The following is an 18398-nucleotide window of genomic DNA, read 5'->3' as shown; positions in this document are numbered from 1 at the left end:
GTTTGCGAAGGCGTCTTAGGCTCCCTTCCCTTGTGCACTATCTCAATCATATTTGTCTCATGATGGGTCGGCAATGGGTTTTGGTTGATGTTGGGTGCCTCCGGGGCTTGGACCTCAATTCGATTAGTATCAATGAGCTCTTGAATAGTTGTTTTCAATTTCCAGTATTTCTCTGTATCATGACCCGGGGCCCCTGAACAATACTCACAACTCACCGAGCGGTCAAGATTTCTAGGAGGGGGATTTGGCAGTTTAGCCTCAATCGGATTCAACACACCCAACTGTCTCAATCTGTGGAATAGATTGGTATATGATTCTCCCAATGGAGTGAAAGTCTTCTGCTTCTACAACCTCTCATTCTTAAAGGCTTGATTTGGCCAAAAACCTGTTCCAGGGGGAATTCTGTAGGCTCTTGGGGGTGGATAGGTATTTTGTGGAGCTGGGTATGGATTTTGTGGAGTTGGCGCACGCCATTGTGTGTGAGCAGGAGGTTGGGTATAGGTTTGTGTGTGGTGGACGGAAAATGGGGATCTAGCGGTGGGTAGTAGTGTTGTGGTGGGCTATATGGAGTGTGGGGGTAAGCTTGGTGATAGGGTCGAGGTGGGTTATATTAACGTGGAAGGTTCCTAAATCCGACCCAAGCTCCCGACTCGATTGTCGCAATATCCTCTTTCTTATTCTTCCCGAGTACACCCCAGTACCGTTTTGAATGGCCTGGGTAGTCGCTTTGATTTCGGAATAACTCATGATCTTGTTGGACTTGAGTCCCTCCTCAACCATGCCTCCCATTTTTACAACCTCATTAAAGGACTTGCCCACTACTAACACCAAATGACCAAAATAAGTGGGCTCCAAAGCATACAAGAATAATCAACCATCTCACTTTCTTTCATCGGAGGGTCAACCCTCGCTGCTTGCTCTCTCCATTGGAATCCATATTCCCTGAAACTCTCACCGGGCTTTTTCTCAATCTTTGTTAATGACAGACGGTCTAGGATAATTTCAAGATTGTACTGAAAATGGCAGGCGAAGGCTTGGGCCAAATCGTCCCATGTGTACCACCTACTATGATCTTGTCTGGTATACCATTCTAATGCCGATCCACTCAGACTTTGGCTGAAATATGCCATCAGCAATTCATCTCTTCCGCCTGCTCCTCTCATCTTGCTACAGAATCCTCTTAAGTGTGCTACTGGGCCACCATGCCCGTCGTACAGATCAAACTTGGGAATTTTGAACCCTGCTGGTAACTGAACATCTGGGAACAGACATAAATCTTTATAGGCCACACTTACTTGACCCCCTAACCCCCTCATATCTCTGAATGATTGTTCTAAGTTTTTGACTTTTCTGATCATCTCCTCATGTTCGGGATTTTTGGGTGGCTTCTCGGTCTCTGCCGGGAGATCAAGATGAGGGGTGTAAGAATATGGTTCCGGAACTTTGAAGGTGGGTTCAGGGGGATAATACTGGTTGTCGTGAGTCTGGAACAGAGGTTCACTGGAAGATCGGTGTAATGCAGCAGGTGGAGGTGCCACAAAAATAGGTGTGATTGGTGGGGGAGGGTGCGGGACTTGTCTGGGTGGAGGAGCTTGTGATGTATGGGAAGTGGTGCCGTGGCATTGTTGGTAGAGGGGAAAGGCTGGAGATGAGTTCACAGTGGGCGGTTCCTAAGGTTGAGCCAATGGTGGGATATAAGCAGGGTTGGCGGGATAAATCGGTGGTGGATGACCCTTTGCCCAGGCCTGATACATTTCAGCCATTTGCTGCTTTAACTTATACATCTCTTCCTTCATCGCATTAACATCCAATTCTTCCACCTCTTTTGATGGGTCAACAATACTTGCCTCCAATTCTTGGTTGGCCATGTTCAGCTTGTCTTTTGATCGGGTGTTGTAGGGGTGAGTTGCCAGAATGCCAATCAACTAATCACCTGCATGGGCTCAATATATCAACAACAACCTTATTAGTGATTAGGGCTTTAATAGATTGGTAACCGCACATTTTGGGGAAATGAATGCACCTAAGTAGTTAACCGTTTCTATTATGCATTTGATCGGATGCTTGCGTCATCCCGACTTCTTTTCTATTTACAACTTCCTTCTTTTTTCTTTTCTTCTTTCACTCTAGCCTTTGCTTTTCTTTGTTTTTATCCTCTCATTTCCCCCTTGATTTGCCATTATTTCTTTCTCTTATTTTCTTATTCTTCTCTCTTTTCCTCTCTTGTTTTTCCTCTCTTTTTCTTTTGGTTATGGTCGAATCCTATGGAGATTGCCTACGTATCATGACCCTGCATGAATCAGACCGAGCGTAGTTCTGGGAGATAAGTGTGAAAGTAAATAATAAAATATTTTTGGGATTTTCGATTTTCATAAAAGCAAATGCTTTGATTATAAAGACTCAAAACTAACAGACTCCAAAAGAACTAATAGACTCTGATGAAAAGACGAAATACAGACTCCAAAAATAAACTATCATACTCCAACAAAAGAAAATACAGACTCAACAACAATTGACAGACTCCAGCGGAAAGAAAATACAGACTCAAAACAATTGACAGACTCTAACGGAAAAGGAAATACATACTCAAATGAAAAAATCATGAATACATTAATGCTCCTGGTGCCCGCGGGACATCATTCGCTCTCGTCGCGGGCCTATATGCAAGATCCCTTTGAAGTCGATCCAAGTCACTCATTATCTGTTTAACAAATGTCATCACTGCCGCGAAGAAGGTGGTGCGAGTCATATCCTCACAGACTTGGCACTTCACAACAATGTAATCGGCGATGTTTCTAATTCTCTCTCTTATGACACCTTTTCTTGTAACAAACTCCCGATCTGCTGGGCCTGGCTTCCAAAGTTTGCTCGGCCACATGATTCTGCTCCTGAAGTTGTTGCAAATCTATTTCTAGTTGTGCCAATGTTGTATAACAATGTTCCCTTTCAACCTTGAAGTCTTTCTCCTATTTGATCATTTTGTTTTCCGTGACGGTGACCCTTTTCTTTAATCCCGTGACCTCATTGTTGTACTTTTCTTTCAATTGCTTAACCAGGCGTACTCGTTCATCTGAGTTTTTAGCCAATTGCTTTCGAACCCTGGCTAGTTCACTTTTTGCTTTGTTCAAATCAAAACTATAGTCACTCACTTTCTGGCTCAGGTTATTTATGAGTTTTTCATCTTTGGCACTTCGGGTAGGGTTTTCTGCCACTAAGTGGGATTATACTGGGTTGTTGTTGTTGTTGTTGTTGTTGTAGCTTTTTCTTTTCTCCTTCGTCTGCCGCGGCTTGCAAGCTATTTTCAAACTGAAGGTCCCTGACTTGTTTTTCCAATTTGCTTATGGTAGCCCTGTACTCATTTTCTTTGGTCAACCAGTCCCATTGCATTTGTGCTCCGTCGGTGAATTGTTGGGTATGGGGTCTCTTTGCGAGCCTTTTGGGCTCATGTTGAACTCGGGATCTTTTACCATATCAAGCAGTATAACTAGGCTCCACCTCACCTCCGGATAGATCTCGTACTTGAGTATTAGGCCCTAAGAATCTGCACTGATGCCAAATCCGATGCACTTTTTCTTCTGGGAAGGCAGCTTTTGGCTCTAACTCAATGACTTTCTAACTCAAATCTTCATCATATGGGATGGTCTAGTATCGGCCTAACTGACGTAGGACCCTGTGTGGAGCGTAAGGCTGGATACTCCGAAGACCCATCAACAACAAAAAACACGCCTCAGCCGACATATAGATTACTTCACTGATCGAGAGCCACCCGATCGTCCATTCGATCTTGTTTGCAGTCAAAGATCTCAAGTGAGCATGCCATGCTTCTGTACCATCCGGGAACTCATAACCCTCTACCCGCTTTTCATGTTTTTTGATGCATTCAAAGCCAGTCATACCACAATTCAAGTATCCGGGACGGTGGCAAAGGTGTTCCTCCATCCATAGTTGTAACAGCATATTGCTCCCTTCAAAGAACTTCCCTCCTTCTCGACAAAGGGTCAGAGCTCGGTAAATTTCCGCCAAGATCAGCGGCACTATAGTCCCATTTGTCTTTTTCATCATAAAGTCAGCAATCCCTACAAGTCCCAACTCTATGTTCCTGTCTTTTCTAGGGCAAACCAAAATACCCAGGAATGCCACTATGAAAGCTAATCTTCTTCGAGCTTCCCACTTATCTTGATTTCCCGCGTGCGTAAGACCGGTATCTGGCGTTTCGAAGCCACGGGGATTCCCGTAACATCAATATAGAAAGTAGAAGGTACAGAATCCTTTGGCCAAATTTCCGTCTCGGATGTCACGACTGATGCTTAACAAGTCCAAAAATTTGTGAGGGGTTACTATTCTCGGTGCTACCGGGTATTGACTTCTAAGATTCCCCTCGAAACCGGTATAGCCTGTTATCTCTTCCAGCGTAGGAGTTAACTTGAAATCAGCAAAATGGAATACATTATGTGTTTGGTCCCAAAATGGTATCAAGGCCTCAATCACGTCTTTTCTTGGCTTAACCTTCAAGAGCCCGATAAGACCACCCAACGCTTTTGTCACAACCTTTCTTCTATCTTCCCCCAAATCATGCCACCACATATGTAGCTCCAAAGGGATCTCTTCACGGACTGAGAAAGGTTCATTTTGAATTGTGCTCATCCTGCACATTTATTAGGGTGATTTTAATTAAAAGGAAACTATGACTCATTTTGACTCAAGAGAAATGACCATTTTTTCGAAATTTTCACAAAATATCCGGCCTTGCCAATACGGCCTTTCAGCACTTCGAAAATGAAGATTTTAAGGCTGTGTCGGCTAACCAGCCAAAACCTTTAAAAGTGACTAAAGGTGGCCGTTCTTGCAAAAACAGCCTTCTGGTGCCCTTTTAGGGACATTAGGCTATTTCTGACAAGAATGGCATCACCCTAATTATTTTCAAGTTAAAGTAAAAATTTTGTTCTTTTGGGCTATTTTTGCAAAACGGAAGTTGGACCCGATGGTGGTTGCCTACGTATCTCACGCCCTGTGAGAATCAAACTAGAGTAGTTCGGGTAATTTTTTTTTAAGAAAATAAACCCAACTTTTTTTTCTTTTTCCAAAAACACAAAGATATTTCTTTTTCTTTTTTTATTTTTTCTTTAAAAACCACAAAACTCCCCTCTTCTTTCAAAATTTCGGCAGAGTTTCAGTATATTTTAGGGACATTGGTTTTCAACACAGGTAATTACCTAACACTGCTATTTTCTTTTCCAAATTCTCTCTTTTTATTCAAAAGCCAGTCAGCATGCAAATCTGAAGCAAATGAATGCACAAGTAGCAAGTAAGATGCATCAGGATGGTCTTTTTATTTCGGGTGCACCTGTCCTAGACAGACCCAACTCCTGTGTTGAGTTTCCAAAGTCAAAATGCACATGATGCAAACAAAAGTTCCTAATAGGGATCCGACATGAGGTATTGTTATACTAGGTTTAAAAACCTGGGTTTATTTATTCTAGACCTGGCTTACCCGAGCGGACAACAGGGGTGGCAGCGTATCGGGAATACAGAAGCTTCACCGGCTTTATAACTTGTCCGAACCTCGTTCTAAATTTGGAATATGACTCTAACAGAAAAGAAGTCACACGAAGTGCACACTTCTTCATGATTTAGAAGACTCAGAGAGAAGAGGGATTTCACAACAGTTTATATACAGTTCACGGAATATCAAAGCGGTAAAGATAATCAATTAGCACATTAGGCCCAAATCATGTAACAAAATCAGAAAATGGATAAAGCCAACTATAACAATTATTCTAAGCTCGAATTCTTGAACCCTGAACCAGAGATTCTGGGTCCGTTCCCCAGCAGAGTCGCAAGAGTTGTCACACCTCCTTTTTTACACTACACCCCCATAAAGGGGTATATAAGGGAGTTTTTTCCAACTTAAAGTGACAATCGAAACGGAATACATTATTAAAAGATTCAGAGTCTCCACTTGAGATAATTTATGGTGTCCCAAGTCACTGGTTGAATCCCGAATCGAGGAAAAACTTGACTCTGATTAACAGTCCGCAAACCAGAAATCCGAGTAATGAATTCGGTTAACCCGGGAGAAGGTGTTAGGCATTCCCGAGTTCCGTGGTTCTAGCATGGTCGCTCAACTATTATATTCGGCTTAATTATCTGATTTTAAACAATTTTGAACCTATGCGCATTTTAACCTTAAACCGCTTTTAATTATTTTAAGGAAGATTTCAACGTCATCTAAAACACGTCTTTGGATCACGCTGCATGAAATGCACCCACAGTCCGAGACACATTTTGTTTAACGTTGTTAAGATTTGGATTTGGGTCACATGAAATGCACACCCGAGTTTAGGAAGGTAAATTATCAAAATAACGCGCCTTAAGCAACTACGCGTTTTAAATTTGCGAGGGCCATGAAAATTTGCTAAATGGCGCGCCTCGATTTCTATTAGAGGTATTTATAAACTTAGTTGTTAGGGCCATAAATTAAAAGATGTCTACATATGGCGCCTCAAATCTATTTAATGGAATCCAATTAATTAAACACTAATGGAATTTGAATTCTTACTATCAAGTGAGTGGTTCAATCCAAACTCGTTCAACTACAAGTCTGACATTAAAATAAACACTCATTCAATTAAGGGGAGGGCCTAAACTAAAATAGGCCCAATTACTTGTGCGGCGCACCCGTTCAAGATTGAAGAGAAACAAGTGGGCTCGAATTACAAGCCCAAAAGAGTTGTGAATACAAGCCATCCCCTTTTGTTTCAGCATGGATTCGGAATCCAAACCCCAAGGCAAAGCAATTTTTTTTTAAAATGACGCAAGTCCAAAACAAGACCCGAGATTGAGTCCCTACAGCTCACAAAAGGGACGCCTGGACATCAGACTAACATATTCAAACAAATCAGTCCTTTAGCTAATTCAACAAAAGCAATTGTGCGAGATTCTACAACTGATTCAGCCTCATTTCAATATGTTCAATAACAAATTACACCTCATGAGACTGTTAAATAAGTGAATCTGAATTTAAATAATAGACTCATACTCAACATGTTTACGAATAATCAAGGTAATTCTATATACGTCTCAAACCCTAAAGTGATAATCCAAAACATTTCTCTTGTCCAAAAATACTATAAAACTGAATACTAACTTAAAACCCATCCAATCTGCCAATTCATGAAAACCAAATACTATTTAAGTACACCAAGCATGCCATGACAATTCAAATGAATTACACAGCAAAAGAAGCCTTCATACAATCCACATTACTCGATTTACATGCTTGAAGGTAGAGTCTAACTACTGATTTGACTAAACAAGTCATTCATCAAGTTTCTATGATAATCCAGGGCCAGATTCAGGGATAGGAGTTCAACTGCCCAAAACCAACATTTAGCTATGAGATATTTGATAGAAAATGGAGTCAGCTGCTAGTTACAAACCAAATTCAGCTCTCAGAAGGGTACTATCAACAGCCATCAGAATACAATGCACTATATGACTCAAAACAATGCAATCAAAACAAAATAAAGCTAAAACTATGAGAGAAACAAGTTGACACTATGCTTCAAAGCTCCAGATTTCATTTCATCTTTGAATCAGCCCTCACATTAGATAGAACTCAGAAACGTGTACCTGAATACAACAAAAGAATCAGAAATTTAGCTTGAGACTAGGAGGAAACAGCAGTAGCAGCGATCAGCAATGTAACTCAATCCATTTCAACCCAGGTGCAAGACTTTGACATTTTGAGTAGTTTTAAACTAAACAATGAGGATCAGAAAACCAAAAACCAAGCAGAATTTTGAGCAGTTTCGACAATGAAATGTAGGGAATTCAGTGTTGTTTTTCAGAATTTCAGCCGTTTCTTCAATTTTTGTATTTTTTTCCTCTCTAAAGTTCTCTTGGGTCTCTTAGGTCTGCCTTTCAATGCAAGAAAAAGTGCTTTTATAGGAAAGCCAATAGGGTAACCTTTCATATTTTTGTTTTACCCTTTCACCCCTTTTCAAATTTGCTTTTAGCTTAGAGATCCCTAAGATTTTGACTTGTTAACCAAGCTATCCTACTAACAATCTGAACTTCAAATTAAAACCCCTACTAGAAGCTTCATATTTCTGTTATCAGAGAGATTCTCTCAAACAAATACCCAAACTAACCCTCATGCCCCTGTTATTTCCCTTTTGAACCCAATGGGTATGGGTCAATGCTGACCCAAGGCGAACCAGATATGGGCCTTCGAAAACTCGGGCTAGTCCCTTTCTTATGAGCCCAGGTCCAAGTCAGAAGTTCAGAAGAACTAGAGAGCAGAAAGATGAAAGGCAATTAGGATTTCATTTAGCCTTTCGAACCAAATGCTCTCAATCGGCCCAAGACTAAAGGGAACAATCAAACAAACTAGCCTAACGAACTCAAACAAAACTAAAGAAGCTAATAACTAACCATTAATCCTGACTTAAAAAGAAACACATGTAGTGGTGATTTTAAGAAGAAGAAGAAGAAGAAGAAGAAGAAGAAGAAGAAGAAGAAGAAGAAGAAGAAGAAGAAGAAGAAGAAGAAGAAGAAGAAGAAGAAGAAGAAGAAGAAGAAGAAGAAGAAGAAGAAAAGTAGAAGAATATAAGAAAAATGGGATAGAGAAAATACTAGGAAAACCTGCCAAGGTGGACGGACACAAGTCTTGAACTAATCTTCAAACGAACCCCCTGATTTTTGGCTGAGATAGACTTTAACCGTATGTTCTCGACTGAAAACACACGATTAAAGTCAATTTCAAACTCAAAAATCTTGAAACCATGCTACTCTGATTTTTGGGACTTAGGGTTCGTATTTTCAAATCCATATTCGACGGGTCTGGTGAAGATTTGAGGGAAACCAATTATGAAACAGGTATGAGGGGGCCAAGTAGGCTACGGGGTGTTATTTTAGGGCCAGTTGGATGAGTTAGGTTTTCAGTCATTCCTTTCAATTCAAGATTCGAGAGGCTGAGCTGGGATTCGAGAGTGGGGATTTGGAGATTTAGAAAGAGGAGAAGGAGAAGAATCGATGGTGTAAAAATGGGGTCAATTGGAGCAACGTCGCCGGCGGAGGCGATTTCCGGCAGGTGACTCACGGCGGAGGCGGTGAAGGGTTCTTTGAGTGTGTGGGGACGATGATAGGGGTAGCGGGGGTGCGTTTGGACACTAATATATTTATGAAGCTTCAGTTCTGAGCCGTTTGATCAAGGGGAGATCAACAGCTCAGATTCCACAATCCAAAACGGCGTTGTTTGATTTATTGACTGGCCGGACCGGGTATTGTGGCGGATCTGGGCTGCAATTGGGCATGTATTGTAACGGGTTTGGGCTGTGATTAACCGGGTTTTGAGGAGGAATCTATTGGGCTGGGGTAATTCAAATCGAACATGGCCCAAAACCTTTGAACCATTCAATTTTTTCTCTTTTTCTTTTTTAAATTAACTCTTTTTAATTTCTTTTAAATTAAAACTAAAAATAAACCTAAATTAATTCCTAATCAAGTTATCTTAGCAAATTAATTACCATAAATAATACTTACTACAATTAATTAAAACCAAATTTAAAGGAAAAAACTACCAAAGTTCAAGAATTAAAATTAAAAGTGCAAAATAAACTATTTTGTGATTTTTTCCATTTTATAAAACACTAAATTACTAATTAATTCAAGAATGCAAAATTAGATCCTAAATGCAAATGCAGCATATTTTTGTATTTTTCATTAATTAAACAAAAATAAAAATGCACTGACAAATGCAAACAATTATCAGAAAATGCCACAAAATCCACAAAAATTGCAAATAATGAAAAGAAATTATTTTGTTTTGAATTTATGAGAGTAATTCATATAGGGCCAAAATCACGTGCTCACACCCACTAGTCTCCAGAATACCCATTGTACATAGAATCCTCTAACACTTGTCTAAGAAACCCTGGGCATCCTCGCCCTCTGCACCACTGAAAGTCGGAGGCTGAAGTCTACCTAATTTCTCCAATCGACGTTGCTCGTCATCAAACATAACTGGAACTACATAATCCTGAGCAGGTGCAACCGGCTGGTGGTGCCTCCTGTGTCTGAAGTCCCTGAGAAACCTACTCGAGTGTATGAGCTGTGGGAGTCTGAGTGCCTCCCCCGGCCTAAGAAGTAGTTGTTGTAGTAGAAACTGCAACCGCCCAAGCAAGACTAGTGCACATGGTCAAGATCTGAGCCAAGGTCTCCTGAAGACCCGAAATAACAGTAGGCACAGTCGGTGCCTGAGCTGGTCCTGCTGGAGCATCCCCTGCTGGAGCCTGATCATGAACTGGGGTGGCTGGTGGATCTGCAGGTGTTTCCCTAGCTGCTATGCGTGCTACACCCCTGCCCCTACCATGACCTTGACCGTGACCTCGGCCTCTAGTGGGCCTAACTGGTGGTACTAGTGGTCGTCCATCCTGACTGGTAGCACGTGTCTTCACCATCTGTGAAAGAATAGAATAACAGAAGTTTAGTTACCAGAATCAACAGATTCGCACAATAAGAATTCAAGAATATAAAGTTTTTCCTAGAGGTTCTATAGCCTCCCGAAGATAAGTACAAACGTCTCCGTACCGATCTGCGAGACTCTACTAAACCTGCTCATGACCCGTGAGACCTATGTAACCAAGGCTCTGATACCAACTTATCACGACCCCAAAATCGACCCGGTCATGATGGCGCCTATCGTAAAACTAGGCCAGCCGACACATTTCCAAAATAATCCACATTTCATTTAAAACTTAAGTAAACCATTTTTCAACTGAAATTCGATAAAAGATATAAAGTCAAAATCAAACAAAGCGAAAAATACAAGCCCGACCTCGGGTGTCACTAAGTCATGAGCAATGCTACAATAGTTCCTAAACAAGACAAGACCAAAATAGTCTGGAAATAGAAACAATGTACTAATAGGAAGATAGAGAAGGAGAAAAGCGGAACTGCGATCGCCAGGCAGCTACCTCGCTATCTCCGTGAAGTCTGCGACTGGAATAGTCAACAACCGCTATCGTGCCCTGAGATAACAAGTAAGCACAATTAAACTGTACAGTAAAGTAGGCATGCTTGCAGTTCAAGTATTCAACTCAACAGTAAATAAATATAATCAGAACAGTATGGAGTATAAAGCTCAGTAAATCCCTATGTACCAATGCACAGAAAACATGAAAATTGTACCATGTACCTCCACTATCAAGTGCTCAACCACTCAGTACTATATATAGCCATTCGGCCCAGGAAAGATCCATCTCGAAATATATACACATCACTGACCGCAGTCATCCAGTACCGAGGAAGGCCATTCTAACCCTATGGAGAAGATCCATCTTCAGGTATAAGTACTTCGGACAAGATCCATATCCAGGGAAAATCCATCCCTCAATAATATCAATTGCGCTTACTAGGGGTGTATAGACTTCGGAGGGGCTCCTTTTAACCCAAGCGCTATAACAAGCCAACGAAGGCATAATCAATCTCCCACTGCTGCGTGCAGACCGATCCCATATTGTTATTCAATATCAGGCTCTCAGCCTCAGTCAGTCATCACTCTCCAGTCTCACACACACGAGCTCAAAATGCCATGATACTAGCCGAAATAATGATATGATGTGCCAAATAACAATAATCGAGACTAAGACATGATATAATAAGCATAAAAATGACTGAGTACAGGATATCAATGAAGCTAATGATATGACAGCAAGAAACGACCTCTCGGGTCTCAACAGTATCGACGTGAAGCCTTAACATGATAATTAGCATGATTTATAGCTCATTAACTTAATCACATTATCACAACACAAATATCAGCAAGAAAGAGCTGCTAAGCGATGCCATGGAATGATCCAGGCCACAATTATCACGATGCACGCCCAGACGCCCGTCACTTGGCATTTGCGTCACCTCAATAGTAATCGTAGGACACATAGTTCGGGGTTTCGAACCCTTAGAACCAAATTTGGAAGCATTACTTACCTCATACTAAGCCAAAACTCTAGCCCGTGATGCCTTTTGCCTCTCGATTCGGCCTCCAAATGCTCTGAATCTAACCAAAATTAGTATATTATCATCAATACACGCTAAAGGAACAAAGCCCATGAGAAAATTATCAAATTAACTCAAAACTCCCAAAATTGGCCAAACCCAACCCCCGAGCCCACGTGTCGGAATCCAATAAAATCGCAAAACTAGAAAACCCATTCGCTCACGAGTCTACCCATATCAAATTCACCGAAATCCGACGTCAAATGGTCATCCAAACCCCTAAAATCCACTCTCCAAATTTTCTTACATTTTCCCCAATTTTCACCCCGAATTAAATGATAAAAATCAAGACATAATCATGGAATTTAACAAAATCTGAGTGAAGAACACTTAGCCCAATCAATCCTCTAAAACTCCCCTCCAAAATCGCCTTCGCCCGGGCTTTCTAATGAATTTTGAAATTATGGATTCAAACCCTTATTTTTGAACTTAAACATTCTGCCCAGACATTTCCTTCATCGCGTACGCGACCATCCTCTCGCGTTCGTGTAGCCCAACTCAGAGTGACTCTCTGCTTTACTCTTTGCGAATATGACAACTATTTTGCGAACGCGATACTTTACCAGCTCAAACCTTCGCAAACGCGACCCTCACCTCGCGAATGCGTAGACCAAGGACCTGGGGTCCTCAACTGTCTCACTCCTCTTCGCGAACACGGCACCACCCACGCGTTCAAGATGCACACACTGCCCTACCCTTCGCGTTCGCGTCCTCTCCTCCACGAACACATAGAAAAAAATTTCACCATCCCAGAGAACACTCTTCGCGAACGCGAGACACTGTTCACGAACATGTAGAACAAACCTTCTGCAATAAAATACCAGCAAAATCTACCATCTCCCAAAACCAAGAATTGGTCCGTTAACCTCCCGAAACTCACCCGAGGCCCTTAGGACCTCAACCAAACATGACAACACATCCCATAACATCTTTCAAACTTAGTCGAGCCTTCGAATCACTCAAAACAACACCAAATCAACCTCGGCAAGCCTAAGAACTTAGAAACTTTCAAATTCTACAAACAATGCCGAAACCTATCAAATCACCTCCGAATGACATGAAATTTTGCAAACACGTCACAAATGACACTACGGACCTACTCCAATTTTTGAAATTCCATTCCGACCCCGATATCAAGATTTCCACTGCCGATCAGAAACTTCAAATTTCCAATTTCGCCAATTCAAGCCTAATTCTTCCATGGACCTCTAAATTACATTCTGAACATACTCCTAAATCCAAAATCACCTAACGGAGTTATCCAAACCATTAGAATTCATATTCGAGACCTTCTATATATAAGTCAATATCCGGTTGACTTTTCCAACTTAAGCTTACTCAAAAGAGACTAAGTGTCTCATTTCTCTCCAAAACCACTCTGAACCCGAACCAACCAACACGATACGATGAAATATAGCTGAACAACACATAAGGAAGCAGAAATAGGGGAAACGGGGCTGAAATTCATAAAACAATCGGTCGGGTCGTTACAGTTTCCAAGGACTATGTCAGGCTGACACTGTTTCCCTTTTTATTGATGGGGGAAGCTAAGGAATGGTTACAAAAGGAGCCCACAAACTTAATCCACAATTGGGATAATCTTTCAAGGAAATTCATAATTAAGTTTTTCCCACAAAGAAGACAAAGTCACAGAGGAGCCAGATTCCGGGTTTCAACAACGAGATGGTGAGACTCTCCGACAAGCTTGGGAAAGGTACAAGAAGCTACTCAGAGACTGCCCACATCATTGTCAGACTAATAAGCTGTTGGGTCACACTTTCGTTGATGGGTTGGACGAGGCATCAAAGATGAATCTTGACTCAGCATGTGGGGGTAGCTATATGGCAAGACCGTATAGGGAGATCCAGATCCTGCTAAAACATTTCATTGCTAATGATAATAATTGTCAAGGAGATAGGAACCACAAAGAGCACTTAAACAAAAGGAAACGGGGGTGATCGAGCTTGATGACTTCTAAGCAATGAGGGCAGAAATAGCTAGATTAGATAATCATTTGAATAAAATAACAATGCACCATGAACAACAGATGCAACATGTGCAACAGATGTCTACTTGCTGCGAGTTATGTGGTGAAGGTCACACAAGTGACATATGTCCCGTGAATCCTGAATCAATTTACTACGTGGGGCAACAAGCTAGAAGGCGGATGAATCAACATGCTCAATATGGTAACACATACAATCCAAACTGGAGGAATCATCCTAACTTCTCTTGGGGTGGAAATCAGAATATCAGGCCTCAAGCGAATTACAATCAACCACCTCAACCTCGACAGCAAGCAGAGGAAAGTTTGATCGATATGATGAAAAAGTTGTTGATAGACAATCAGAAAGTTATGGCTGAGAATCAACAATTGCGCACAGAGTTCAGAAATCTAGAGAGGCAGTTTAGGCAAATGGCTAACAATCAGAATACTAGACATGTTGGAGCTCTCCCGAGTGATATTGAACCTAATCCTAAGGCTCAAGTTAATGTGGTTACCTTGAGAAATGGAAGAGAATTAGAAGAAGATCCAGAGAAAAAGAAGTATACAGCTACACCTAAAGGAGAATTAGTTCCTAAGCCCGTTAAGGAGAATAAGAAAGAAAAGCCAGAAATTGTGACAATGTCACCACCTCCGCTTCCACAAAGATTGCAAAAGAAAAAAGATGATGCTATGTACAAGAAATTCTTAGATATTTTGAGTCAAGTGCGTATGAATTTGACTTTGATGGAAACTTTGCAGGAAGTGCCTAAGTATTCAAGGTATCTTAGAGATATTGTGGCAAACAAACAAAGAGATACGAAGTTTGAAACAGTTGCACTTACTGAAGAGTGTAGTGCTAGAGTTCAAAGTAAACTCCCTCCTATGTTGAATGATCCTAGGTGTTTCACAATTCTTCTGTCTCCTGGAAAACAAGAAGTTAATAGAGCCTTATGTGATTTAGGGGCTAGTATAAATTTGATGCCATCCTCTTTGTTCAAGCAACTCGGATTGGGGGTTCTTAGACCTACTACAATCATTTTGTAGTTGGTTGATAGGTCACTAGTTATGCCAGAAGGAATTATTGAGGTTGTGTTAGTTCTAGTGGGAAAGTTTATTCTTCCTGCTGATTTTATTGTTCTTGATTACGAGGAGGATGAGGAAGTACCTATTATTTTGTGGCAACCATTCTTAGCTACTAGTGGAGCGCTTATTGATGTTAGATAAGGGAAATTGAAGACGAGAATTGGCAATGAGGAAATCATTTTTAATGTGTACAAGGCACTTAAGCTCCCTAAGCATTATGAGGACTTGTGCACGATTACTGCGGTAGAACTGACAAGGATAGAGCAAAGTCCTGATGTGAATTATAGTGATTCGGATGGGATAACTGAGTTGGAGGAGGTGGTGTTGCAAAAAGGCTAGGCTTAATGGGAGAAAGAAGAAGAGAAAACGCCCAGCCTGAGTAGAGTAGTAGTGTCGTGCCGCGACGTTAAATCAGGCGCTATTGGGAGGCAACCCATCTTTACTGTTTTCTTTTATTTTTATTTTTTTCTTATTATTGTTGTAGTATTTGTAGGATTATAAACATAGGAGGCAAAGTCATTGGAAGAATGCAAAAGCGAGTTAGATGGTGAGAACTAAGTGTGGGGTGCCATACAGAGGACCATGCCTGGGGAAGTCTGAGTACCCGTGAGCAGCTATTGCTTCGGCCTTTGGCCTCTCAGGGAGTTTCTTGTCCACCCTTTTTATTGTTTTGTTATAATTGTGCATTGGAAACACTGCACTCTTTTAAGTGTGGGGTGATAAAATTCTCTAGATCATTAGTAGTAGGATGTAGAAAAATGTTAACTTCTTATTTGTGATTTCGTAGTTGTGTAGTATCGAAGTAGTAATGAAAAAATAAAAAATCGAAAAAAGTAGAAAAATTGGACTTTTCCCGTTGAGCCTGTAATCCTATTTCTTTGGGAACCACATTACAAGCTTTACCCATGTGTTTGAATTAATCATCTATTATAACCTTTTCATCTTTGTAAAAGTTAAAGTGTGGGGTGGTTGGTTTAACTTTTGAGTGTAACTAATGAAATAAGAAGAAAGGTGCACTGTTTTGAAAAAGTAAGAGCCACTTGAATTGAAAAAGAAGAAAAGAAAAAAAATATAGTTGTATTGTTGTGAAAGTATTTCGTAATAGTGGTGACTCTTGATGTAATTGTGCTTAAAGAAATATGGAGTTAATATACATTGATGTGAAGGTGGAGTTATGGTTTGACATAAGTACGGGGTTTGAATGTTAAAGTATATGTATTAAAGTGCTTAGGGAGGTATAGTCACTTATATCCAAATGTATCCTACCTGACCCGCAACCTCCATTACAACCAGTGAAAGTCCTACTTGATCTTAGACTAAATGAACTCGATTAGTTGAGTATTACACTATGGGCAAGCCCATGGTGCATCATTTGTGGCATATGAAGGTTATTTCTGAGAGCGAGTGAATTTTGTTTATCTTGAGTTCCTATGTTCTAAATTTTATTGTGTGTGGAACTACTCTCTTTTGATGTGTGAGGGCACGTGATTCATGATGGAAAGGTAATGTCATTGACCTCCATGTTAGAGTAAGTAAGTGAATTATGAATGAGCCATGGTATTGGTGAGTCAAATATTGAGGGAGGATGTTACACCTTGGTGCTTAGACTATTTTAAACATTCTTGGTGTAATGAGTTAAGGGAATTGCTTAAAAAGAAGTTGTGTCTATAAGTGTAGTTTGATTGCTCGAGGATGAGCAATGTTTAAGTGTGGGGTATTGATGTGTGGCTATAATTGCATAGTTTCATACATTATGTGCCTTGCATTTTACATGCTTAATGATAAATTACACTTTATTTACGCGTAATGGAGTCTATTTTATGTATAGGTAAATTGGAGATGAAATCAGTGCAAAAGGGATAATTAAACGATGAAAGTGTGCTCGAGAACAGTGAAAAGAAAAAAATGGCGAAGCTAGGCCTAAAGCGGGCGTTAGACCTGGTGACGCCAGGCTTGTAGTAGGCGTTAGACCTAGCAAGGCAAGGCAAAGGCCAGCTTAACCAGGCGTTATGCCTGGCGACGCCAGGCCTGGGGTGAGATCCATTCCGAGGTTTGAAGATTTGTTTCGTCTCCTGGTTTGACTAGGACTTGACCTACACGTTGAGGTCTTTTCCTACACATATAAATAGACCTAAAACGCCACTTTGAAAGAGGTTTGGTGACCAGATGCAAGGACATCACGTGGATAACTTTTGGAGAAAGTCATAGAGTTCTTCATCCCTTTTTCTTTTCTTTGTAATTTGTTTATGCAAAATACTTGGAAAATTGTTAATACGAACATGAGTGGTTAAGCACTCTAGTTCTAGGGTTGTGGTTGATATGATTATTAACGTTTATTAATTACATCTTCGTTAATTCGAATTATCATCTTGTTTTTGTTTCTTTAATTTTGTGCGTAATTGCTTAATTGTCTGGCCAGTGGTTGAGTTCTATTTACTATCTATGCTATGTTTGGGAAAGTCGTGTTTAAATTAGAGTAGAATTAGAGAGAGCTTGTTTTTGAACTTGTGGCTTAGGGGAATATTTCGCGGTTAGGATAGGAATATACCTAACAGTCTTGCTTAATTAAATACCGTATTTTATTCGTTCATGACAGACTCAATACCATAGGAATATAGGATTGATATATTGTGGGCAGGCGAGTAGTATTGTGGGAACATGCTATTCATATAGAAAATCTGGTTAATTAGCAACCATAGATAATCTGGATTAACGAGTGTGATTATTGAACTTAATAGGATTGATAAACCAACCACAACCCTGGAATTTTTATCTCCTTTGAAGTTAACTCTCACCATACAAAATCGCATTCTTGATAATTTAGTTGTTATTTGTTTAATTTTCGCAATAGTAGATTAATAGAAAAATATCACTCTTAAATATCTTGGACAATTAATTAATTTTAGTTTGCTTAGTTAACGATCAATCTAAGTCTCTGTGGGTTCGACATCCGACTTTCGAGTCACTTTATTACTTGACGACCACGTATACTTGCGTGTGTGTTTGGTCCCAATAGGGGCCCACATCTCGAAATCCGGTGAAAATTATGAAATATGAACGCCCATTCAACCACGAGTCTACCCATACCAAAATTATTAAATTCCGATAACAATTCGGTTTAAAAATTTCTGAGTCATTTGGTTCAATGTGGTAATGGAACCTTGTGGCAAACTTCGCAACCAAGTCTTGGCATCTCCTTTTAAAGAAAAAGGAAATAGCCTTAACTTGATAGCTTCAAGAGGTACTCCATTATACTTAGTTGTTTCAA

At 40.5% G+C, this 18398-nt stretch overlaps 1 protein-coding gene across 1 annotated transcript; it reads left to right on the top strand.

Moving 5' to 3' along the window:
• The first annotated feature begins 14041 nt into the window (after window positions 1–14041).
• On the top strand, window positions 14042–15271 carry LOC142163426 (uncharacterized). The gene is made up of 2 exons (XM_075220711.1): window positions 14042–14946; window positions 15103–15271. Exons 1-2 carry the CDS (start codon window positions 14042–14044, stop codon window positions 15269–15271), a joined length of 1074 nt encoding a protein of 357 aa, XP_075076812.1.
• Window positions 15272–18398: the final 3127 nt, after the last annotated feature.

This window comes from Nicotiana tabacum, chromosome 8, assembly GCF_000715075.1.
Source record: "Nicotiana tabacum cultivar K326 chromosome 8, ASM71507v2, whole genome shotgun sequence".
NCBI classification, from domain to species: Eukaryota; Viridiplantae; Streptophyta; class Magnoliopsida; order Solanales; family Solanaceae; genus Nicotiana; species Nicotiana tabacum.
Note: the sequence above shows the minus strand (reverse complement) of the source record. Positions and strands in the feature narration are given on the sequence as shown.

What these genes read in the sequence shown, in the direction of transcription:
- LOC142163426 (XM_075220711.1), top strand. Translation starts at nt 14,042, where the DNA reads ATGAGGGCAGAAATAGCTAGATTAGATAATCATTTGAATAAAATAACA. An exon ending in CCTATGTTGAATGATCCTAG is followed by an intron (nt 14,947 to 15,102) that starts GTGTTTCACAAT and finishes GTTGGTTGATAG; the next exon opens with GTCACTAGTTATGCCAGAAG.